Source organism: Haliotis rufescens, unplaced genomic scaffold (assembly GCF_023055435.1).
Source record: "Haliotis rufescens isolate VD_foot unplaced genomic scaffold, xgHalRufe1.0.p SCAF_3, whole genome shotgun sequence".
Lineage (NCBI taxonomy): Eukaryota > Metazoa > Mollusca > Gastropoda > Lepetellida > Haliotidae > Haliotis > Haliotis rufescens.
In genome coordinates, this window is record NW_025964001.1 from 54,576,605 (window position 1) to 54,604,114 (window position 27,510).

Sequence of the window (27,510 nt, forward strand, 5' to 3'; positions counted from 1 at the left end):
ATTGAAACGTTTTTCAGTCTGTTTCACAAGTGAAAACTTGATGGGGTTAATGTCGACTTATGTAAGACATCTGCATTGTATTAAGATGACAAACTCAGACAGTTACATAAAATATGTATAATAATAGTTCGTTATCCACTGCAGAGAAAGTTCGTCTGTTCAGAAAGTTATCAGTAATTACAAGATTCATAGTGTATCTTGGTCGATATCTTTGCCTCGTTAAAGATACATAATAAATGATAAATAGAAATAGAAAACTACTGAGCGTTGAGACACGCCTCCAACCAAAAAATGGCCTATTTGCCTCTGTAACGTTAATTAATGAAAAAAACAGGACACTGAGACATTGTCTATATACCAGAGACATTGCCTTAAGCCAATATCTGTCGTGTACAAGACAATCGGGGCTGCAGACCTCGTCAGTTGATAAACATACGTGTCTATGCAAGAGGTATTGGAAGAGAGGGAGACGCACTATGGATGTTCTACATGCAATGCTTATCGTGGGCCATTTTCTGGCCGTTCTTCTGACACCCGCAATGTGTGCGATAAAGACAGACAATTACCAGGTTCTGACCTCATGTCCTGGACAGATCATGAAGAGCGGGTACATATCCTTGATAATTCGTGATGTGACGAAGTTGGACTGCGGAAGAAAATGTTCTGAGAGTGATTTCTGCAAGTCCTTTCATTACGGTTCCCTCTCCAGGATGTGCCATCTCAACACAGACTTTGATCAAGGGGATTGCTCGAAGATGGACATTACTTCGGAAATGGTTTACTACGTTAAGGTATGAGTACATTTAAGGTCGAAAGTCAATCCAGTCAAAGACTACATAAATGTCCTTATACTTGTATAACGGACCCGTTATTCTTATTGTAGATTTTGTTATTCTTCATGGGGGAATTCCAGGTCAGAATAGGTCCTCAGTGCCGTAATCACGTCCTAATCGGGTAGTCAGCACACTTGGCTCATGGCATGGCTTCAACCATCGGTTTATCGGCTCCAGACCATTGGTTTATATATTTTCCACCATGATATAGCTGGAATAATGTCGGCAGCGGCGTTAAATAACCTTCAGTCATTCATGTGTATTGAGATATTCCATAAGTGACTGAACTAGAATGAATGAAGTGTGTGTACGCACAAGATGCCAGGGTGGCTAAGAGCCCATAGAAAAGCCGATAAGCATGCAAACATGTTGTTATTTTTCTCACCTGTCTTCAAACCCGTTTCGCTTAAGTGGATTTAGATATGATCCATTGTATAACTCATGTGATATGTTCAAAAATAAATTGTTCATGGAAATTTCTTTCATGTTACCAGCTCAAGAAACTGTAATATCTGTTATATATCATAACCATAGGAGGACCCGCTTGAACTCTAACAGCATCTAGGAGGCACGAATGGCCCAGTTGTCTAAGGCGCCGCTCTGAAGAGTTGCGTCCCTTTGGCACGCCAGAAACCTATGATTGTGGGTTCGAATCCCGATTCACTCCGATTATGTTTCTAGGTTTGTCAGCACAATACCCTTGGCTTTCCCAAAGTGGTGAACATCTGAGACCTGCATCACTTCGGGCATTCCTCCTACATTAAGCTGACACACCACGATATAACTGGAATGCTGTTAAAAGCGGCGTTAAACCTCACTCAGTCACTCTAACAGCATCTTCACAAGCGTTGCCTTGGGCTTTCGTTTACGTCTTGAATATGTGTGGCAGGGTCAGGCTTCTAGTTGTCCAAAACAATTATTTGGAAGAGTTTCGTCAAAATGTATTAATTTGATTGTAAAATGAAATGTAAACATTACAAAAGTGTTGAACAATGTCGACATCTGACAACTGAATGTACCTTCAAATAGTCGCGAATAGAAGCCTGTGAATTGGCGTTAATCCGAGTACGAGTAGCAAAACAATGGAGATGCTGCCTTTATATGGATAAAAGTAGAATTAGGGCTGCCGGAGGATAATGACGTTATGCTTGCTGCATTACTGTGTTGTGTAATATTATGGCAGTATCACAGCGTGTTTGCTTTAGGTGCGATTCATTAACTTTAGAGATGGTCTATACATTCTTATGTATATAACATGAAAAAAAGCATTGTTTAATAACATGCACTGACATACTTCTTAAAAACTGAGTCATTCTGATAGCAATTCTGATTACAATTTTATAATTCCACAAATGTCACAGCATACATTGTTCAAAGCCGAAGCAAAATATTTTCTCAATATAGAATCGAGATCCTCATGTTAGTGTCTGGTTCCGTGGTGCACATTACACGTGACGCGTTAAGCAGAGCAATAGGCTCGACAGCCAAAAATTCGCAGTTTGAATTTGTTTTCAATACATGTTTCTTATACTTTCTTAGGGGGCACGGGTGGCCCAGTCGTCTAAGGCGCCGAGATTCGCTGTGCGGAGTTGCGTCCTTTGGGCACGCCAGAAACCTATGATTGTGGGTTCGGATCCCGGTTCGCCCCGATTATGTTTCTAGGTTTGTCAGCACCATACCCGTGCTCGGGGGTTTCACCGAAGTGTTAAACGTCTTAGACCTGCATCACTTCGGGCTTTCCTCCCACATTAAGCTGACACGCCGTGATATAACTGGAATACTGTTAAAAGCGGCGCTAAACCCAACTCACTCACTCACTATACTTTCTTAGCTGACTCGGGTTTAGTGGGTATTATTGTTTGTTACCAATACCAATCAACATCTAATATGCCATGTTTCCTTACGTGTACCAAGGACATTGTAAGTGATTGCATGGCATTTGAATGGCTAAGCATGCAATTTAATTTTTGGCGTTTATGTTTCCTTATTGGTTTATAATATGGAGGGTGGGGCTTGGGTTTTATACTTGCGCTTAACGATGTCACTGATGTAGTATTGTCTACATTTTTGTGTGTGTCAGTGGTGTCTCTGAAGTTGTTGACACATTTATTTATAAGAATAGACTTCAATATTTCTGTTTCAAAATAATCGAGTTAATTCTTAAAAATAACGTGTGTCAAGGAAACTATATACACTGGCCCAAAAAAGAAACACATAACAGCATAATCAGTGTTTCTTTACATGTTTAATGAAATAGGATTGCACAAAAAATAATTAAGATACAACAACCAAATTTTACACAGGATGAGGCACATGTTTCTTACACTACAAACAGTCATTTAATGTTCTAAGGCACGTCTGTGTCTGTGATGGCACTGTGCCAAAGTCAGTACCGGGTGTTACCACCACGAGCATCGATCACAGCTCTGCACCGCTTGGGCATGGACTGTAGGAGTCGTCGAATCTGGCGTTGTGGAATCCTTCTCCACTCATCCTGCAATGCATGGTTCAGCTGTTGAAGCGTCTGTGGTTGAGGCTGTTGGCGTCGTACACGTCTGTCTAGCAGATCCCACAAAGGTTCAATGGGGTTTAGATCAGGCGATTTGGAGGGCCATGGCAGCACAGTAACATTGTTGTGGGCAAGATAATCCATGGTAACACGTTCAGTATGCAGTCTTGCGTTGTCTTGCTTGGAAATCTCTCTGCTGACGTCAATGGCGGGAATAAGGTGACATTGAAGGATTTCATCACGGTAGCGTACAGCAGTTAAATTTCCTTGCACGTGCACCAGATCTGGCCTGCCACGGAGATGCCTGCCCACGTCATGACACTTTCACCGCCGTATCGGTCGACTTCATAAATACAGTGTCGAGTGTAGCGTTCATTTCTCAGTCTGTAGACAACCATCCTACCATCATGGCGATACAGCATGAACCGCGACTCATCACTGAACCATATCCTTCTCCAGTACCATATCCTTCTAGGGTTCATGGTCGAACATTTCTGCTCCATTGCAGACGTGCACGACGATGATGTTGCCACAGAACGGGCGCTGTAGATGGTCTCATTGGCCGTATCCCATGCTGTCTTAGACGATTTCTGATGGTTTGCGCGGAGACTCTAGAAGACCAGGAACATTGTTAGCTGTGTATGCTGCACTGATTGTCCGGTTGCGAAGATGCAACACCCGGATGAAGCAGTCCTGCGCCGCAGTTGTGACCCTGGGTCTTCCACTTCTCGGTCGATCTCTTGTAGAGTTGTGGAGTCTCTAGCGCTGCCACAGACGAGAAATGGTACTCTGCCTCACGTTAAAGTGCCTGGCTACTGATGTCTGACTTTCTCCAGCTTCCAGACGTCCAATGGCTCTGTTTCTACAGTCTTCATTCAGTCTTGACATCATGAGAGTCACGCATACAGAACATCGGAGAGTGATTCGCAGCAGGACTGCCAAATTTTTATACCCATCGGTATAAAGGTTAAGTAGCCGTATTTGCACGTGCAGCATGCTTACAGCCTTTTCTCCATGCAATTTCTCCCAGTTTGGTTTCAAGATGCTGTATTTTGGCGACAAGTCACCAAATGTTGTGTTCTTGTGCAATAAATTAGTGTAAGGTCAATATTCACAGTTAGCAATGACATTTATATTGAGTTCAAGCCTTCATCTTTAATAACAGTCAAGAAAAACAGATTTCAGCTATGTGTTTCATTTTTTGGCCAGTATAGGTTTTTTTCAGAACGGATCCACTCTTTAAAACGGAGGGGCGTCTTCAAAATGCACATTTGTTTTCTGCTAAACAATTCAATTTATTTTCACAACACCTTTTTCATACGACTCAGAATCTTTTCGAATTGCCATAATTAAAAACGGGAAGTTTGGCCGAGACCTTTAACTAAAGTGCAAGTGAAGTGAAAAAGATTATTGCGATTTTGTTTCGAGTATCAATTTTCCAAGATACATTAAGTCAATTCCAGACAGAAAAAAGCATAACATCCGTAGAAAGTATTTAAATGTTCAGTTGAAAGTGCTCAGTATGCTTCTTTTAAGTCGCCAATAAGCCTCGAGACATACCCTGGGATCTACTCAACCTCCAACAAGACTAGCCCACCTACTGCCACCTGACATCTTCTGCTCAAAGATACACCCCCACCCACGCTGTTTTTGTTTCCATATCATCACCAGATATTTCAATTTTCTTTTTTACTATTTTCTTTTGATAAGCAGACAGAAAATAACGTAATGCAATTATAAAATCCGAGGATGAAGCAGACAGACTTGGCGCAGTCCGATCATTGAAATATTGCGACCCAAGTCAACACCGGGAACGTTTTAACCCCAGTTGTGGAGAACCACTTTTATCCCATTGGTGGAGAACCCGTTTTAACACCATTGGCGGATTTTTTTGTTGTTGGGACAATTTCGCCTGTTATTAATTATCGTCTGTTTTATGCATATTCCGTTCATCAAATTTGATTTTGGTCAAGCATTTATTAAGTACACCCTTGTTAAGACCTTGTGTTTTGGACCTTAGAATTGCAGTGTTTTTTGTAACTTATGTAAATGTATACTTCCTTTTGCTTGGCTCTTGAGGTGGCCCTGCAGTATACTGTTGAAAAATCAAAACCACTGAAAATCCAAGTTGAACGCCATATTTGGACTATTTTTGGCCTGAAAAAAGTGACTACACATATTTTTTCAATTCATCAGATTTGTTCTTGCAAGCCTAGTGACTTTCTTATTATGAACTTGTATTGTCAAAACAAACGAAAATAAACATAATGTGCTAAAGATAAAAATTCGTATTTCTGTGAGTAAAAATGATGATCGAATTTTCTTTCATGAAAGCTATATATATGTGTACCTTGGAGCTGATGTATTTAGAACTTCTGGGATCCATTGTCTTTGGCAGCTTTGCACTAATGGACCCTTCATTAATAGAGACCTAGCTTAACCATGGTTCAAGGGAAAATATATTCTGTTTCATCTCATGAACGGGCACCATATATCTTCCAGGTGATTATAAGGTAATATTTATTGTTATCAGATAGTTGGCATGGTAAAATGGATGAGGAATCTAGGACATACATAGGACGAATTTAGCCAAATCATTTTGCATGGAATTGTCAAACAAATCTGAAGTTTCTATCGATCAATACTTTGATTCCTGAAACGTGCGGAAGAGCTATCGAATTTCCGGTGTGATAAAAGGAAGAACGTAATCCACATCAGCTTCCACATCAATACTTCAATTTCTCGACAGCCTTATTTTTCAATCTTGATGTAGGAGGTTATACACACTTTGGACACTCATTGCAAAAGAGGTCAGGAACCGAACATTTGATAATAAGTGTGAGAGTTGGGGGCCGGTGTTGGGGCAGTGGGGTGGGTCGGGGTGTGTGTGTGTGTGTGGGGGGGGGGGGGGGGGGGGGGGGGATGTTCTCGAGAGAAAAAGTAGGAATAAAGTAATTATGATTGAAATTGTATAAATATATGACATTCATTCATATAATTTTCACCGCTATTTTGCCTGTATTATGGATAAGACGAATGGAAAAGTTAGTAATTAATAGTATTGTGTTATTTTCTTTCGTTTATCCATACCATCGATAGTGTAATGCGTGTCATTGAATATAACTATTGCAAATTTTATTCATGATCGATATATGTCGCCATCAGATTATCGACAAATGCGATGTGTCGATAGTCCAGTCAATACCTATGCCATTCCTAATAACTAATTAAAGATATGTATGACTCATTTCCCTTTGAAGAACAACATTAATTCTTGTCGACCCAATTCTTCTACTTTGATATGTAGTATTACAGATGCGAAAAAGCAATCCTATGACCTTAGCATCATGTTCTGATACGTCTTCACGGGGGGTCACTTATCATTATCATAAAAATGTCCGCATGTTATCAGAAATCTCCGGGCGAATGTAATTTGATAGCAGTCCACCTTTCCCTAAAGACAGGCTGCTATCTGTTCTATTCCTATGTGACGTCATTGGCGTCACGTTTCTTGTTTGTGATGTCATCCTATTTGAGGTTCTATGACGTTGCTATTTGTAAATCGGTGACCTCCGTTGTAAGCTTTGTTTTCACTATCATTTTCATTAATAAAGTCACGATCGTGGTTTAAAGAATAATGTCTTTGCACTTCACAATTAATCGTATTAAACCATAAAAATATGTCGAATAACGAATTTCTGTACCAGAATTTTCATACGAAATATGTGAGGTGGGTGTTGGAAAATCCAAAATGGCTGTTACTAACGCTATACCGTCTCATATTAGGCCAGTAACAAGCATCTTGGGTTTATACTGACAATATACGGGCTCATGTGGGGAGTAGTTCTGCGCTCTGATTGGTCATTCTCACTTGGAGGCATAATAAAAAGAGGATATTTCATGTGTCGAGTGAAAATATCTCCTTAACCCCCTTCACGAGATGAGAGAAAATGATATATCACGAGACACATGAAGTATCCTAGTTATTATATACGTTTTGTGTAGTTGACTACCGGAAATTTTAATTATTTAATTACAAATTTCAAAGCTTGAAACGTAAATTATCCCTACCTAATACACAGGGACGGTTCAACATCCCTTTATTGGTGAATGAAAAAGTAGTTTCGTGTTTGCAAAATCTTGAAAAATATTAACCAAAGTAACAAAAGAAAAAATTAGGGTCCCAAAAATTCTATATCATATATATATAGATATGATTATAAAGAAAAAAACCTTTTACTAAAGATATTCTTGAATATTTCTCTCCGCTGTTGGAAGCGAAAGAATACATGTTGGTCAAGTAATAAAAATGGCGTTTTGCGAAACAAACAGCCTCGATTGACGATTTAAATGAGACATTTATAGTTTATAACGAAACATTTTCAAGAGAATAACAAACGGCATGAAGCGATATTAATACTATAAATGACCATCTGTCGTTATTTGCCTTGTCGGTGTGGAACTGACGTAAAAAGGAAGTCAACAGTTTGTGAACACTTATGATAAAGGGAGACAATTTCAGGGGAGGTCACTCTAGTATGACAATCGTTCCGTTAAAGTGTAATGTTCACTGCAATGAAAATATCCCTTTTCGCAACTTCAGAAAACTCAGTCTTTCACACTGAAGTATATATTAAATAATAAATATTTATATTGATAGGTGTCATGTTCAGGCAGTATATTCAGTAAAATATTGCATTTGGTTAACTTTTCAGGCTCAACAATGTGCAAATGGCGGTATTCTACAACCCGACTCGAGCTGCCAGTGTCTCAATGGCTACGTGGGTACATGGTGTGAACGTATAATGACAGGTGGGTGTAACAGTCACTGAAAGAGGCCAGGACGTTTCTCTTCGTGTTCCTAATTCTAAATTAGTCATTTCAGCAAAGAGTCTTTGGTGTGTATGTTTAGATGGGGGATGGGGAACCCTTTTTGTCTATTCATTTTCACTATTAACACAACATTTTTTTAGTTATGGTATTCCCCATTATGTTAATTATAATTTAACTCCAATAAATTGCAGTAATTACCAACTGACACTTAACATTCAAACAAGCTATTCATTTTTCCACCACTGCCACAAAAAAAATTCATTTTGGGCATAATTCTGAAAACAAAGTTAATTTAAAAAATCTTTCTACCAACCCCATACAAATCAAATGGATCCTCCCTAATAGCTCAATCACTGACGAAGAAAGTCAAGTTTCCTCAAACTGATATAAAATCCTCTCTTGGCCCCCAAGGGAAACGATGGATTGTTTTAATTTTATTATCAAAAACAGAAAACACTAAATACCATGATATTATAAAACAGGATGACAGCTCTGGCACCCGTTGTTCACGAAATTACCGGTCGTAACAGCAGAGAACAGTAAACACCCTTTCACGCATGGAAATAATTCAGATGTGTTACTTCACGATAATGGACAAATTTGGTAAATGTTTGTAATTCCTATTCCCCGTGGGTACCCGGGATAGATAGTATTGTGTCCCCAGCACCCCATTCCTGGACGAAGTAGACACACTCTATGGATAACAACTTCGTTAATACTGTAAAGGCGACGTTTCGGTATAGATCCTTATACCGTTGTCAAACAGGACTGAATGAGGAACATTGTACAGAAGATATAAAGCAGGTGGAGGATTCACAGTAAAAATAATTGCATACATGAGTGGGATAACATGAGTAAGTAATGACAACAGAAGGATAATGCTGTCACAGCATGATGGGCAGAAAACACATAGGTGGCGGCCAACGGGACATGAAGCCAATAAAACAGGATATATTTGCATAGGTGTAGTGATCATTGCTGAATGAGTTCATAGTAGGCGGATGGGATGAAATAGCCTTGCTATCTGTTAATTGATGGCTTGTGGCGCCGAATGTGGACTGCTTCTGTTAGTTTCCTTTTAGTGAAATCATGGAGTTTGTTGGAGAGGATTTGGACGTTGTTGTAATGTTGTGATTAGGAGAGATGCTGATATGGTCGGAGACGGCTGATTTGTTGTCAGATTTGATGGTTGAGGTTTTGTGCTCTTTGATTATTGTTTTGATGGGGCGGGATGTTTCGCCTACGTAAGATTGTCCAAAGGTGCAGTCAGTTTTATAAATTACACCTTTAGGGGTTTGGCTGTGTTCCTGCCGTTGGCCCTTAGCAGAGTATTGGGGGATGTGGAACTGATGAAGTAGGCGTCCGTATTGGCTGGCTGTTTGAGGAGGCGGCTGATGATGTGGGAGGTTTTTCCTATGAATGGGATGGCGATGCGGAAGGGCGCTGATTCGGGTTTAAGGGTTGCAGATCTTGGATCGAGTACAGAGGAGATGAGTGAAGACTTGACGGAGGTGTTCGATCTCAGGTTTGGGGTCAGCAGATCTGTTGATATGGACCTCTGAATCCTGGCACTTGTTCATTTAGTTCTCATAGCTATCCAAGTCTACATTTGCTGGAGTATAATACCCATGTAGCCCTGGTGTTGCAGGCTGGCTTCCACTGCAAAACCGTCCTTGAGTTGTCGACACTCGATGGCAGGTGGGGAACAGGGGTGCTGAATACTATTACTTCAAATATGTCTCACAAACAAGCTGGTTCATCCAAGAACAATAAACGTAGACATGTAGATTCTAATACCTCTGATGAAGAAGTACACATCTCCTGACACATCTGAAGATTCTTGGCCAAGGTTAATCGTCATTTCTTCTGCAGACAGTAATCAATTGCGACTCAATCCTTTTGCTATCTCCCTTGGCATCAAAGGTGCAAGTGGAGAAGTAGAATGTCACACTTCTTCGTACAGGTTCGCTATTAGTCGAATGTGCACGGAAATAACGATCTGTTAATCTGTTGTCTTTACAACAGTCTGTTAACACTCAGGTTATTGTCTCAGTGCACAAGACACTGAATTCCCAAAAAGGCATCATCAGGGGCCGCGCTCGTTGTCTGGCTGACATGAGCGAAGAAAAAATTGCTACTGAGTTGAAAAGCCAAATAGTTACTGACGTTAAACGTTTTACAAGGAAAAAGATGGAACAATCACACCAAACTAATACTTACCTTTTCACTTTTTCTCCCCACTACCCTACTTCCCACTTCCATTATAGCGCCACCGTCAGTGAATCCAGGACTATGTCTTCACGACTACCATATAATAGTTCCATTTTTACAGCCGGATCCCATGCCGTTTTAACAGCTCTAAAATATATTGGTAAACAATCTAAGCATAAGTAGTTAATATCATTTTATAATAAACTTGCTACTGGCCAGTATGACATCGTTTTTTGTTGGTTACCAAGCCATGTTGGAATCATTGGTAACACAATGGCTGATGCTGATGCTGATGCTAAAGCAAAATCTGTGACACCACTTCTCATTCCTTACAAACCTGTCGTTCGATTTTACATCAGAGATCTTATGCAAAAGAAATGTGACACTCAAGTAGGTATCAATAAAATACATCAAATTAAACCAACTATCGGGTACCCCTAGGCCTACTTGGGCTGTCAGTCCAAAAAACTGAAGAGGTCATTTTAAGACGATGTCGTATTGGCCTTTATCGTTACATCCGTGAATATTTATTGAAAGGTGAGGATCCCCCGTTCTGCACCCCTTGTGATGAGAGAATCACCGTCAAGGCATATCCAGCTTGACTATGTTGATTTTTCCATTACAGGGGATACATATTTTAAGGTTTCATCTATAAGGGATCTTTTTAATACTATTAGTTCTCATTTTAATACTAAATAGAATAGCTGATGAATGTATTCCGAAGTCCTCCACAAATCCTCACATACGTAAACCATGGTTTAACACTGAATGTAAACAAGCTAGGAAAGCACGGAAAAAGGCTGAAAAGTATTTCCGTCGCCATCCAATGGTACATAATCTAAATAAATTCAAAATTATAAATGCTAAAACACTGCGCACTTTCAAACAAAACAAACGCCAATCTTGGCAAAATTATGTATCTAAGATAAATTCACGGACGCCTATGTCCAAGGTATGGAATATGATTCAGAAAATCAAAGGTAAGGGTACTAAATCAAGCAATAATCATCTTCAAGATGGGGATCAATTGTTAACTGATACATTCGATATTGCAAATAAACTTGGTGAAACTCTTGCAAAGCATTCTTCCTCGGCTAACTATGTTCCTAAATTTCAAAAATACCAAAAGCAGCAGGAAAAGAAAACTATAAATTTTAATTCAGATAACGGGGAAGATTATAATGAAGTCTTTTCCATTCATGAGCTCCATACTGCCCTTGTACAAGCTCATGATACTGCTACAGGGTCTGATAATATACATTATCAACTTTTGAAACATTTACCGCAATCTTGTTCAGAAACCCTTTTGATAATATTTGATAAAATCTGGACGTCAGGAGAATTTCCTTCTTCATGGCGTGATGCTATCATTGTTCCCCTACCTAAACCTGGACGTGATCATACTGATCCTTTCAATTATCGACCCATTTCATTGACTAGCTGCGTTTGCAAAACCATGGAACGCATGGTCAATAATAGATCAACCTGGTACTTGGAATCAAATGATTTAATAACAAATATTCAATGTGGTTTCCGTAAAAACCGCAGTACCATTGACCATTTTGTTGGATTGGAATCATTTGTTAAGAATGCCGTTATAAACAAACATCATGCAGTGTCTATCTTTTTCGATCTAGAAAAAGCATATGACACTACATGGAAGCACGGCATTTTAAAAGATTTACATGACTTTGGGTTGCGAGGCCGTTTGCCTCAATTTATAACCAGCTTATATCAAACAGACAGTTTCAAGTCCGTGTGGGCTCAACCCTGTCTGATCATTATAATCAGGATCAGGGTGTCCCACAAGGCAGTATTTTATCTGTTACATTGTTCAGCATAAAAATAAATAGTCTTTCCAAAGTTTTAAATGATTCAATTGATGGATCACTTTTTGTGGGTGATTTTAACATATCATGTCGTGGTAAAAACATGCGTACTATAGAAAGACAATTACAACTGTGTCTAAATAAGATAAATAAATGGTCGTTGGAAAATGGTTTTAAATTTTCAAAATCCAAAACAAATTGTATACATTTTTGTAGAAAATATAAACCTCATAAGGACCCTGATTTAGTTTTAGATAGCACTCCAATTAAAGTTATAAAAGAGGCTGCTAAATTCCTGGGTATTATTTTTGATCACCATTTAACCTTTTTACCACACATCAATTATTTGAAAAGGTAAGTGCCTGAAGGCTCTTGACCTTCTGAAAGTCGTTTCAAATTCAAAGTGGGGAGGGGGTCAGACAACCCTCCTCCAACTGTACAGGGCACTTATCCGCTCTGAACTGGATTATGGCTCCATCATCTATGGTGGAGCCTGTAAAAGTAATTTAAAATGATTAGATAGTATTCATCATCATGGCCTGAGGCTTAGCCTTGGAGCCTTCAGAACATCCCCTATCAATAGTCTGTATGTAGAGGCGGATGAGCCCTCACTAAAACAACGTCGAATAAAACTCTCATTGCAATACCTCACAAAGCTGTATTCAAATCCTACTAATCCTGCATATGATTGCGTTTTCAATCCTCTCTATGAGGATATGTACTATAAAAAGTCATCCCTTGTTCCTCCACTTGGGGTCTACGAATCAAATCTGACATTTCTGCTGCCAAAATCAATCTTAAAAATATTGCTCCAACTCAGCTTTTGTCCTCTCCCCCATGGCAGTTGGTACAGCCAGAGGTTGACCTGTCATTAAATAAACTTAAGAAATCAGAAACAAACCAACTAATCTATCAACAAGAATTTAATGAATTGCGGAACACATATAACACATTCAAATCTATATTTACAGACGGATCCAAAGGATGGTGACGCGGTTGCTAGCGCCACCGTCGTTGGATCTAGGATTATGTCTTCATGACTACCCGATAATAGTTCTATTTTTACAGCCGAATCCCATGCAATTTTAACAGCTCTAAAATATATTGGTAAACAAACTAGGCATAAGCAATTTATATTATTTTCGGACTCCCTCTCGTGTCTTCAGGCTTTTAAAAATATATCATGCAAGCATCCACTTTTAATTGAAATTATTGAATTATATAATCAACTTGCTACTGGCCAATACGACATCGATTTTTGTTGGTTACCCAGCCATGTTGGAATCATCGGTAACGCAAAGGCCGATGCTGCTGCCAAGGCAGCACTCAACAAATCTGTGACACCACTTCTCATTCCATACAGTGATTATAAACCCGTGATTAGATCTTACATCCATGATCTAATGCAAAAGAAGTGGGACACTCAAGTGGGTATAAATAAACTACATGAAATTAAACCAAATATCGGTTATATCTACTTGGGTTGTCAGTCCAGATTTGATGAGGTCATTATGCGACGGTGAGGATCCTCCATTCTGTATCCCTTGTGATGAAGGAATCACAGTCAAGCATGTCTTGCTTGACTGTATTGATTTTTCTATCACAAGGGATAAATATTTCAAAGTTTCATCGTTAAGGGATCTTTTTAACAATATCAGCTCTCATTTAATCCTTAGTCTTTTTAAAGAAATAGAACTTGTACATAAATTTTGATAAATGTGTTTTGTAATTAATAAATGATCTTTTAATATTGGTAGAATAAATTGGATAGCTAAGATTGTCACTGGCTGTACCTCGAAGGGGGTTGAAGTAGTGTAAAAGGATTGTCCCCCGGAGATGGTACGTAAGTCCACGTCATTCACAGTATATTTATTACTACCACGTTTTTTATCGCAGAATATATGTTCTTTTAATTCGGCTGAATTGACAATAATCGCCAACCACTGAAGGGATGGTGTAAATCCTGCTGGGGTCCATGCAGGTAGCAAAAGTACTGTAAGTCCCCATGGTCCCTAGCGTGGTGATCTACCTTCAGTTGTTGGCGATCTATAGCCTGTTTTTATATTGTGTTGCAAAATGATAATATATTTTTACATGTTCTCTAAATAGTTTTATGTAAATGTGTGATATTCTAGTTATTATACTGCCCTTCGTCGGCAGAATTTTATACAGTTTAAAATATATTGTTAAAGTCAAATTTTGTTTCGTCACGATATGGATGAAATATTGCCTCTGTGACGTTAAACTTTAACTCACTCACTCACTCATTTAAATATATATGTTTTTAAAGAAATAGAACTGTATTATACATATGCTTTGTATAAATAAATAGTTTTTATCCCCCCGGCATATAATGCGGGGGGATATAGCGATCAGCCAGTCTGTCTGTCCGTCCGTCTGTCCGTCCGTAATCATATCCTTTTCCGGGGCAGAATTCGAAAACCATTCAGTGTATTTGATCGAAACTTGGCAAATCTATCAGGCACATACTGAAGTGGTGCCTTTTGATATTTCGGGATTTTTCTAATTTTTATTTTTTTAAATTTTTATGGAAAGAAGTTGGACATAGACTCAATTGGGGATGGGGTTCGTTTCCGGGGCAGAATTCGAAAACCATTCAGTGTATTTGATCGAAACTTGGCAAATCTATCAGGCACATACTGAGGTGGTGCCTTTTGATATTTTTGGATTTTTCTAATTTTTATTTTTTTAAATTTTTATGGAATGAAGTTGGACATAGACTCAATTGGGGATGGGGTTCGTTTCCGGGGCAGAATTCGAAAACCATTCAGTGTATTTGATCGAAACTTGGCAAATCTATCAGACACTAACTGAAGATGGGCCTTTTTATATATCGGGATTGTTCTAATTTTTACTTTTTTTAAATTTTTATGGAATGAAGTTGGACATCGACTCAATTGGGGTTGGGGTTCGTTTCCGGGGCAGAATTCGAAAACCATTCAGTGTATTTGATCGAAACTTGGCAAATCTATCAGGCACATACCGAAGTGGTGCCTTTTGATAAAAAAAAATCGATTTTTTATTTTTTACAATTTTTATGGAAAGAAGTTTGACCTAGACTCCATTGGGGAACGGGTTCGTTTCCTGTGCCAGAATTCGAAAACCGTTCAGTGGGTAAACAATGTATGCTTCTTAAAGAACATTCAACTGTTGACTCATTACATACAGAATTGCACATTTACTTGTGGTTACTTTACAGACAGCTGCCGGGGGGATATGTCATCTTTCTGATGACTCTTGTTAGAATTGGTAGAATGAATTTGTATCTGAGATTGTTAGTGGCAGTATCCTCAAGAGGATATCATAAGTCCATGTTATTCAAAGAATATTTACATCTACTACGCTTTTAAACGTAGAATGTTTGTCATTTTAATTGTGGCTAAACTTACGTACAATCGCCAGCGATGGTGTAAATCCTGCTGGGGTCCATGCAGGTAGCAAAGGTACCGTAAGTTACCGTGGCCCCTAGTATGGTAACCTACCTTCAGTGGCTAGCGATCTATAGCTCATTTTTATCGCTTAATACGTTTATGGTTCTCTACTAGTTTTAAATAAAATCTGTGGTAAGTCTAATTAGTTTACTGTCCTTCGACAACAGGTTTTTATAAAGACTAAATATATCTATTTTGAATGTAGTACTTTTTATCGTCACGATATGGCTGAAATATTGCCCTTTGTGACGTTAACTTTTAACTCACTCACTCACTATTATTCCTATGTTCAGTTTTCAATATTCATGTTATGAATGGTAGATGTGGTTCCGATTCGGGCGTGGCAAGTCTTATAGGTTATGTTATTTGTTCGTCTTTATGTTTCACCAATGTAGAAATTTTACTTTTGTCAGTTGAGCAGAATCTTCACACTTAACTGGGGGGCACGGGTGGCCCAGTTGTCTAAGGCGCCGCGATTCGCTGTGCAGAGTTGCGTCCCTTGGGCACGCCAGAAACCTATGATTGCGGGTTCGAATCCCGGTTCGCCCCAATTATGTTTCTAGGTTTGTCAGCACCATACCCGTGCTCGTGGGTTTCACCGAAATGGTAAACGTCTGAGACCTGCATCACTTCAGGCTTTCCTCCCACATTAAGCTGACACGCCGCGATATAACTGGAATACTGTTAAAAGCGGCGTTAAACCCTACTCACTCACTCACTCACACTTAACTATTACTGTCACTTTGTGTGCAGCAAATAATGGGAAAGAAGTAACAACGATTTTATACCAAGTTATCAGACCTTCAAATTGTGTGGGATCATAACATATTTGCACAATTTCAGGACGCTCTCTTCTGTGAACAGGTTCAGAATTTAATAACAAAAACTGCGGAAGCGGCCCTTAGTGATATGGGTGAGAATGTTAGCAGTTTTCTAGCTGTTATGTTTATGAAGATAAAACATAGAGGAAGTATTATTGGACAAGAAATGGTTTGATTCTGAATGTGAGTTTCTCAAAAAGGAAAGATGAAGATGTTTGAATATATTTCGTCAAACCCAAAGTGCGAATTTATTAAAAAAATATTTTCGTGCAAGGAATGTGTATAATAACGAGTGTAAACGAAAAAAAACCAAGAGGTACAATAACAAGCAGCGGGATAAACACGAAATTGTATTTCCGACGCAGAGCGCTTCTGGGACGTACGCATGTTGGTAATAATATAGATTAAGGAACATTCTATGATTTTTAAGGAAACTATATTCCTTCCAAATATTTGTTTGTTTGTTTGTTGTTGTTTTGTTTTTTTGTTTAACGCCGCACTCAGCAATATTCTAGCTATTTGACGGCGGTCTGTAAATAATCTAGTCTGGACCAGACAATCCAGTGACTGACAACATGAGCATCACGCAATTGGAATACGATGACATGCATCAAGCAAGACAGCGAGCCTGACCACCCGATCCCGTTAGTTGCCTCTTACGACAAGCATAGTCGCCTTTTACGGCAAGCATGGGTTGCTGAATATCTATTCTTCCCCGGCATTTCACGGGTCTTCTTCGAAATAAATAATGAAGAAATACCTGTAGATGACTACTCGCAAAATGATGAAAGTTGTATTGTAGAAGATATTCTAGATTCACGCATCACGAAGGAAGAAATAATCTCAAGTATATACTGCTTAAAGAACGATAAAGGATGTGATGAAATTTTACCGGAATAACATTTGCCTCATATTGTCGCACCATATTTAGAAACTTTATTTAATTCAATTTGTGAGAATGCAATTTTCCCCATAGTTTGGTCAGTTGGTGTAATCATGCCACTACATAAACATGGACCGGTAAATGATGCTGATAATGATAAAGAAATCACATAAGTATTTTGAGCAACTTTCCTTGCATATTATTAATAAAAAAACTCGTTTTGGGGGGCTGATTTGTTTGATAAAACAACAGAATCGCAAGCTGGCTTTAGAGAGAGAGTTATACTACTAGAGACAAAGTTTTCATATTGTATTCATTAATTCAACGGTATCTATCTAGGAAGGGGGGAAAGCTGTACTCGATTTTTGTTGATTTTTGCAATGCTTTCCACACAGTAGAGCGTGATAGATTGTTGTCTATACCAAGGCAACGTGGAATCCATGCAGAAATGTCTAAATTACTACCATCCACATATCAACGTCCAGTAAAAGCTGTGGTACGAAGTAGTATTAGTATTTATACCAATGAATTTCAATGTCATTTTGGAGTTAGGCAGGTTTGTATTCTAAGTCCCTTTCTTTTTAAATTAATGTATTAGAAGTGTTTTGTGAAATATTATGTTAAACTTTCAACATGGAAAAAACAAAAGTAATTGTTTTTAAAAACAATTGTCAGTAAAATGTCAAAACGGGGGAAATAGTTTTATAGAGGTAAGGCTCCAGACGTAGCTACGAAATACAACTATTTAGGTATCTATTCATCTAAATAAGAATCTTGAAATTTCCAGTTAACACATGCTGCAACGCAAGCTAAAATGATCTTCTTCCGTATTTTAAGAAATCTTTAAAGTATTTAAAGTATTTGATAAAAAAAATAAACCCGATTCTGTTACATGGTGCTGGGATATGGGGCATGATTATGTTAGTCATCTTGGAGAGAGTACATACATATGCATGTAAAATCAACACTCCAAATGCAATAGTTTGATGCAATGAAATGAGATAGTTCTATTCCGAATACTAAGTAATGTTCAAGTCCCAGTTTAAAACTGAACAGTATCTTTTGAAATAACTTCATAAATTTAGAAAATATTTTTCAAGATAAAGATGTTCTTCTCTTTGCCTTAAGATTGAACTAGGAAGATGCAGAAAAGTACCTACAGAATTGAGAGTATTTAAATTTTGCCAAACACGAAATTGAAAATGAAAGGCGACTATGCTTGTCGTAAGAGGCGACTAACGGGATCGGGTGATCAGGCTCGCTGACTTGGTTGATGCATGTCATCGTATCCAAAATGCGTGGATCGATGCTCATGATGCCAATCACTGGATTATCTGGCCCAGAGTCGATTATTTACATATACCTGGAATATTGCTGAGTGCGGTGTGAAACAACAACAACAAAAAATGTTTCACGACTTGGGAGGTTATAGATGGGTGGGTGCTATGGCCTTTGTATGGAGATTTCCACACGCAATGCCTTTTCATCACTGATGCTCAGTGATCCATTCGTATATATTTCCATCACCTTTGTTTCCTTCTACGCCCAATGGAATAATTCGGAGGATTCGAGACATTTCGAGATTTTTCTATGCTACCCTCACAGGGTGAGGCTGAGCTGTAGGCATAGAGAGGAGGAAGACTATGCCTTCTCCGAAGTAGCCTTTTCGAAACCGAATACAAGCTGGTTTCTTTAACAGCCCCTTCGCCAATTTTGTAATCTGTCATTACTAACACTTAAAACTCCACTCTCTATTTTCATGGTATTACTCGCTACCAGTTGGGCCAGTGGTGTCTTCTGGACAGCGGGGGGAGATTTTGAAGTCGTGCTTTGGAAATTTGGAATAAATGCCGCTATACCATAATTTCACCCACTGTAGCTTTAAAACATTGGTTAGAGCACGAATCCCTTTGCTGGAAGAAAACACTAGCAAAAGTCAGATATTTCGATGTAAGCTATAGAAAAAGGATTTTTTGAAGCTACTTTCACTTGCAGTTTTTTATTGTTATTCAGTCAATAAAAACACACATTCAGTCGTCTCCAGGTTTTCGTGGATGAAAAACATTTGTATCACTTAAACACATTGTGTAACATTTCACTTTAGCCATTAGGGTTCATAGAAAAATTCCCTCCTCATCAATGAAATTTTTTAGGAAATTGTAAATCGATTTTTGGACGATTGTTACATATGGACTCAGTCAATAAGGGATGCTTTTTGTGATTTGAAACCGTTTAGCGGACAAAGTCGTGAAACATGGACCAAAGTATGTCTTTCGGGGGTCTTTCAATAGTCGTTACTCAAAGAAGGATTCGAACCAATAAATCTATGTTGTCAAGGTATCTGGCCAAATATTGATACGTTCAATATACGCATAATCAAACTAAATATTGCTTTGATGTGAATATAAAGAAATGATATGTTAAGCAAAGTTTGTGTATGCAAGAATGTATTAATCATCAGTGACATTCTTAGCACGAAATTATTGAATGCTATATTTTCAGTGATCCATTCATATGTTTCACCGCTACTTTGCCTTTACGTCCAAAGGAAACTATTTGGACGGATAACCGAGGCTGGATATTTTCTAACGTTGGCATTTTATGTTTACAGTTTACTGTAGATTATGACATCTATAAAAGGGAAATATTTTTTAAATATTTTTTTACAAGACTTTGTGTAATGTTGGACTCATAACACTTTTTAGATAAGCAGTTACTGTGAATTTTTATGTTGAATCTTGTGTCAGTGGTCAATGAACTGTGTATAATCGTAGCTATGGTGATTTATCGTTTCATCAATGACTGGTTTAGCTGTCTTTGTTTCTTATGTAATATAATGCTGATTTTAAATGATAACACACTCGCTCTAATGTAAAGTACAGTAACACTGATTGCGGCGTACGTGTGGCCTGGAGCTCACTTGGCAATATGGCGACAAACAAACTTCCTTTGTTTTCAAATCCTGACAAATAAAAAACATGACGCTAAGATAAATTCCTTGTTGGCATATCCCTCAGGGAATACAGTATTATTTGTGACGGTGTACGGTTCGATATCAAGGCCATAAAGAGGGTACATAAAACCGCCTTGCCCTCGTGATAAGCTGCACTCTTTTTAAATATTTTCACATATTTCTTATGCTTTGGGAGGTGGGGAAAAAGTAGTCACATTTCTGTAAAGTTTTCTCCCCCGCTGCAACTCGGCTGGTATAAAAAACATAAAAATGGTTTGTGGGATGTTGCAAACCTTACGAATCAAGCGGGAATACTGTTATGCATCTATACATCCTATCATTTTCAAGAACAACAATAAACTTTTGACTCGCATGTTTAATATACCCGGTATGTCAACTTCAGTGGGTCCTCCTTAAGAAAATATATCTGGTGCAATATGCTATCAGAAGAGCACATTTACAGTCGGCGGATCCAAAAAGCAGGTAAAACAATTTGTGGCCTCACAATATCACCCTGAGTTTGATGTTGGTGTCACCATTTGGTAATTCGAGTTGGAGACAACTGCCCCCCTGAAAAAAGAGTTAAAGGATGTGCAAATCTTCATCCAGGTTTGAGGTAAAAGGAATTAGGTGATGTTGGTTGACTGCTTCACTGGGAGTAGGTAACTAGGTGATGTGGTTGTGGAAGATCCCAATCTTACCAAAAACTGAACCAGTGCCAAAAATCGAACAGGTAAATCTAGGATGGTGATAATGGCTTTTATTTTACATGTTTTATGGACCCGTGAAGATCCGGGTAGAGAATAGGTCTTCAACAACCCATGCTTGTGGTAACAGGCGACTGTGCTTGTGGTAAGAGGCGACTAACGGGAACGGGTGGTCATGCTCTTCTCTGAATTGGTTGATGCATGTCATTGTATCCCAGTTACGTACATTGATGTTCCTTATGACTTCAATTACTGGATTCTCTGGTCCAGACTCGATTATATACAGATCGCAGTCATATAGCTGGAATAGTGCTGATCGCGGCTTTAAACAAACAAACAAACACACAAACAAACAAAACATGTTTGTATGAACAGTTTGTCCTGTCATACACTGTTACAAATAAATAATGAATGGTGACATCCGCACTATCAAACATCTATGCATAGTCATACATCATACATGAATATCCACACACAAGAAACTGTGGATATAGCCCAAGACAGTGGCGCCATGGCCATTGGTGAGTCTGCACCCCCTGGGCGACTGCAATGTTGCGGTGTTTTGTAGGTGTACCTCGTGGTTATGCCGAGGTGGTCTAATTTTGATAATACGCTTATAATAGATTAGGTTCATATTATTTGAAGGCCACTAACATTCTCAATCGTTCGTATTCTTAATAAATTACGATGTTACTATAATAGATTCGGTTCATACTATTTGGAGGCCAGTACCATTTTGCTGAGTAGACAGACGAGGCTGACGATATTGATGTTTAGCAGTACATGATTGAACTTGTGTAAAAAATCAGTACAATATCAATAGACAATGATCATATAGAAAGTGAAGTGTATCTTCATAAATCACAACATGTGATACTTAGAGATTATACAAGTACATACAGGAAAGCATAAAGCATAGCGCAGTCACAGTACTGGCACCACCATGGGCATAGCCCAGTCACAGTACTGGCACCACCATGAGCATAGCGCAGTCACAGTACTGGCACCACCATGAGCATAGCGCAGTCACAGTACTGGCACCACCATGGGCATAGCCCAGTCACAGTACTGGCACCACCATGTGCATAGCCCAGTCACAGTACTGGCACCACCATGTGCATAGCGCAGTCACAGTACTGGCACCACCATGTGCATAGCCCAGTCACAGTACTGGCACCACCATGTGCCTAGCCCAGTCACAGTACTGGCACCACCATGTGCATAGCGCAGTCACAGTACTGGCACCACCATGTGCATAGCGCAGTCACAGTACTGGCACCACCATGTGCATAGCGCAGTCACAGTACTGGCACCACCATGTGCACAGCGCAGTCACCGTACTGGCACCACCATGTGCATAGCCCAGTCACAGTACTGGCACCACCATGTGCATAGCGCAGTCACAGTACTGGCACCACCATGTGCATAGCCCAGTCACAGTACTGGCACCACCTTGTGCATAGCCCAGTCACAGTACTGGCACCACCATGTGCATAGCGCAGTCACAGTACTGGCACCATGTGCATAGCCCAGTCACAGTACTGGCACCACCATGTGCATAGCCCAGTCACAGTACTGGCACCACCTTGTGCATAGCCCAGTCACAGTACTGGCACCACCATGTGCATAGCAGTCACAGTACTGGCACCACCATGTGCATAGCGCAGTCACAGTACTGACACCACCATGTGCATAGCGCAGTCACAGTACTGGCACCACCATGTGCTCAATAAAGGACACTACCAACGTACACACTACTCTACGTAAACTCGGGTAGCCTAGTGGTTAAAGCGTTCGCTCGTCACGCCGAAGACCCGGGTTCGATTCCCGACATGGGTTAAATATGTGAAGCCCATTTCTGGTGTCCCCCGCCGTGATATTTGCTTAAAGCGGCGTAAACCCATACTCACTCACTCGTCTCCAGGTTATCGTGGATGGTAAAATTAGCCAACCGAATGCCAGTTTTCTGATGCATGTAAATGCCCCGTAATGTAAGCAAGTTATTTCCATGTACTACCAATGAGCTGCATTTTAATAACGAGTCTTGCTTTATTTAGTCAGGGTACATATTGAAACAAAGTATGCCGGGTTTATAAGCTGTTTATTATTCATCAAACTCAAAATATCAGGCTTTTTATGCACATTTTCTGTTTGACTTACCAATCTATCAACCTCGAGATCATTTCTTCTCATCAAAAAAATTCCGAAAACAGAAACTTATGGTCGAATTTAAATTTATCTATCAGTATTCAGCTTATTATCTCTGCTTTTGTCCATGGGCCCAGGAAAGAACACGCGTGTTCCACAACAGATCACGGGCGTTCAGCAATAGAACACGTGCTGCCCGAACTAGAACATTCGTATTCTGTGGCAGAACATGCGGACGCGTCCAATGTTCAATATTAGAACACAGCGCTTAGAGTGTAAATCAATGCCAGATTTTAGGTGATGTGAGCTTTGATTTCTCTAATGGTGATGTGGATGGGAACCGATTAAAGTCTTCTTTGATAGGCATTTAGAAGTCGGACTACTAAGTAAGGATAAGATTTATGGATGAACAACTTCTTTATTAATTGTAAGTTGTTCATCCATAAATCTTATTCTTACCGATTAAAGACGCCCGAAGTGCTAATTGCCCTCTGTTACGGAGATCGTATTGTTTAATGTGTATGTATAACGCAATGATGTTGTCTTGCAGACAATGCGACTGTTTTGTGTCCTATGTTTCGTGACTTTAGATAGAATATGTTCCACAACTTGCCCCATGCATAAGATGTGACCAATATTATTTCAGATTGCAGTGAAGGTTATGCTGCTGGGTATTCCGACGGCTACTACAACATCCAGCCAACGTCTTCATCGACGGGGTTTGCGGTGAGATGTGTCATGAAGGTTGGAGGAAGAACGATTGTCCACTATCGCTTTGAAACACCAACTGCCACGTTAGATTTCAACCGGAGTTGGGCAGATTATCGCGACGGCTTCGGGCTGACCAACAACGATCACTGGCTGGGGCTGGAGAAGATATACCACATTTGTAAACCGGGGACATGTACACTGAAAATTGAACTGAGATTTGTCGACGATTCTTATAAGCAACAGTACTACGAGAACTTTTTTCTTTCAAACGAGGGAGATGACTACCGTATGTATTTTGCGAAAACACGTGGTAAAAGCGGTGCCACCCTAGGAGATTGTTTAACTCCACTCAACGCATCGGCATTCAGCACGTACGACCGAGACAACGACAATGATGCCGGAAGCTGTGCCGTCGAATACGAAAGCGGATTTTGGTTTAACGCATGCGCAGATTGTAACCCGAATGGTCGTCTCCTTCGTCCGGCGGACGAGAAACGAACAAATGTGCCTTCTGAGGTGTTCTGGACAAACGACCTTGGGGACATGGTACCGAACCGATTGCTCATGTGGCTAGTTGTGACGTAGACATGATTTCAAACAATTACGTGCATGATTTCAAATAACACGTCCCATTTTAATTCTGGAAACCCAAAAGTCCAGAAACTCTACGGTCTTTGCCCAGTCTCGGTTAAAGGTATTTACAAAATTAAACATGTTGTTTTCATGGGAACATACCAAGGAAGAAAAAATGAAAAAAAATTGTTCAAAAACCCAATATTTACACTATGTCGCCCATGGGCCTGCCCATTGGCGAAGACTGGCCCATGGGTAGGCCCATGGGCGAGAATATGTTCCTTTACCCAAAACTCATGTTTTTGTTTCGCCAATACATTAAATGTATTTATTCAAGTATCATGACACAAAATTTAACTCATTTTAACTTTATTCAACGATTTTATAGCGATATTGATATATTTCGCCCATGGGCGAGAAAAAAGTTTTGGCCAATGGGCAGGCCCATGGGCGAGAATATGTTCCTTTACTCAAAACTCATGTTTTTGTTTCGCAAATACATTAAATGTATTTATTCAAGTATCATGACACAAAATTTTACTCATTTTAACTTAATTCAACGATTTTATAGCGATATTGAAATATTCTCGCCAACTGGCGAGAAAAAGGTTTGGCCCATGGGCGAGAATATTTTCCTTTACTCAAAACTCATGTTTTTGTATCGCAAATACATTAAATGTATTTATTCAAGTATCATGACACAAAATTTCACTCATTTTAACTTAATTCAACTATTTTATAGCGATATTGAAATATTTCGCCCATGGGCGAGAATATTTTCCTTTACTCAAAACTCATGTTTTTGTTTCGCAAATACATGCGGGTGTTCTTACCATTTTCATGGCACATAATGTAACTCAATTTTACTTAATTCAGCTATTTTATAGCGTTATTGAAATATTTAGCCCATGGGCGAGAAAAGGTTTGGCCAATGGGCGAGAATATTTCCCTTTGCTCAAAACTCATGTTTTAGTGGCGCATATACATAAAGGTGTTCTTAGAAGTTTCATGTCACATAATTTAACAAATTTTAACTTAATTCAACTATTTTACGGCGTTATTGAAATATTTCGCTCTGGACGAGAGAGATTGGCCCATGGGCGAGAATATTTTCCTTTGCTCAACAGTTTTAGTTTCGCAAATACATAAAGGTGTGTCTACAAGCATGACACATGATTCAACTATTTTACGGCGTTATTAAAATATTTCGCCCATGTTTTCGTCAGTACCTTTAAAGCATTAACTAACCGTGTGCAAAGTATATTGTATCGTGTTAAATATACTTTATATTATATCATTACATTACTATTTAAGATATACCTGCTGTCGGTCAATTACGATCTACCACACCACGCGTGAATAAACAGTTATGGAGGTGTTGCTGTGGGCAAACACCTAGCCTGAAATTTTTATTTTTTTTGTGGATACATGTTTTACAAATGTTCGTTGATATGTGGATATATTAAGCACAAAGACAAACAAATGTTAATGAAAGATGAATTAGAGCCTTGATATATTCATCAAGATGTGTATCATCGTTTAATGGGGTAGGTATGAAACATACAGGTACGCGTGTGCGTATTTTAATGAAAAAAAAATATTCGTCTTTTATTGCATAACGTTTGGCTGAATATCTTACATTCTAACGAAATCTCGAAATAATTATTTAATTACATGCGGTGGCGAACTGACCAGTGGGAATTTTGTTTCAATGCGATTGAGGTAAACGTGAGTGAATATTGTACACAAACGACTTTAAACCGCACAGATCTTCAAATGTGTTACATCTATAGATTAGTATTACATCTACCTATATACCACTTTATAATGTCACGGTACATCGTATTTAAAGAAAACAAGGGGCTCAAAGTGAAGCACTTTTACCGTATTTTCTTAAGAAAATCCAAGTCAGAAGTGTTCGGTCCGACTTGGCCCGTGCTGTCAAAATCAAATTAAACCTCACAGATGTGTCATCAAATGGATTCACTTCTATAGATTAGTACTATATCTACCTAAATACCCTTTTATAGTGTCTCAGATCGATGTACTTAAAGAAAACAAGGGACTCAAAGTGAAGCCCTTTCTCCTCTATATTCTCAAGATAGTCTCTATCAGAAATGTGTGTTTGTGTTGGGTCCGACTTGGCCCGGGCGGTCCAAATCGACTTTAAACACACAGATGTATCTTCAAACGTGTTTACATCTATAGATTAGTATTATACCTACCTATACACTACTTTATAATGTCCTAGTGTATCGCATTTAAAGAAATCTGAGCCGTTAAAGTCAAGCACTTTTACTGTATTTTCTTAATACAAAATGTCAAAATCAACTTAAACCTCACAGATGTATCATCAAATGGATTCACATCTATAGATTAGTATTATATCTACCTAAATACCACATTATAGTGTCTCAGATCGCGGTATTTAAAGAAAACAAGGGGCTCAAAGTGAAGCCCTTTCCCCTCTACATTCTCAACATAGTCTTGATCAGAAGTGTTTGGCTTGTGTTGGGTCCGACTTGGCCCGGGCTGTCAAAATCGACTTTAAACACACAGATGTATCTTCAAATGGGTTTACATCTATAGATTAGTATTAAATCTACCTGTGTACCACTTTATAATGTCACGGTACATCGTATTTAAAGAAAACAAGGTGCTCAAGGTGAAGCCCTTTCCCCCTCTTCATTCTCAACATAGTCTCTATCAGAAGTGTTTGGCTTGTATCTTCAACTCTGCATAGCGAATAGCGGCGCCTTAGACGACTGGGCCACCCGTGCCCCCGACACACAAGAGACTCAGTAACATTCACGCACCATTGGGAATATCAAATTAAGTTTATACAGCAAACTACGGTTACAACGAATTCAAAGGGAACATTAATTGTAGATCTTAATAATTTAGTTCGCAAGACAATGGGCAATGGGCAAGCATCGTGTCCTGGAGATGATGGAATCAAATTTCACAACATAATATCCCCTTGTTCAAGTTGGCGATATAATTTATTCATCTGGAAAATACTGGAATTCAAACCACAGTGAATTACG

At 39.1% G+C, this 27,510-nt stretch overlaps 1 protein-coding gene across 1 annotated transcript; it reads left to right on the forward strand.

Moving 5' to 3' along the window:
• The first annotated feature begins 371 nt into the window (after nucleotides 1-371).
• Nucleotides 372-24,621, forward strand: LOC124116163 (fibrinogen-like protein 1). Its single transcript, XM_046477399.2, has 3 exons — nucleotides 372-791; nucleotides 8,058-8,154; nucleotides 23,826-24,621. Exons 1-3 carry the CDS (start codon nucleotides 477-479, stop codon nucleotides 24,473-24,475), a joined length of 1,062 nt encoding a protein of 353 aa, XP_046333355.2. The 5' UTR covers nucleotides 372-476; the 3' UTR covers nucleotides 24,476-24,621.
• Nucleotides 24,622-27,510: the final 2,889 nt, after the last annotated feature.

Bases quoted from the DNA above. Each gene is read 5' to 3' on its own strand.
- LOC124116163 (XM_046477399.2), top strand. From the start codon at position 477: ATGGATGTTCTACATGCAATGCTTATCGTGGGCCATTTTCTGGCCGTT. The intron at 792-8,057 runs GTATGAGTACAT...TTAACTTTTCAG, and splicing joins AAATGGTTTACTACGTTAAG to GCTCAACAATGTGCAAATGG. The intron at 8,155-23,825 runs GTGGGTGTAACA...ATATTATTTCAG, and splicing joins GTGTGAACGTATAATGACAG to ATTGCAGTGAAGGTTATGCT.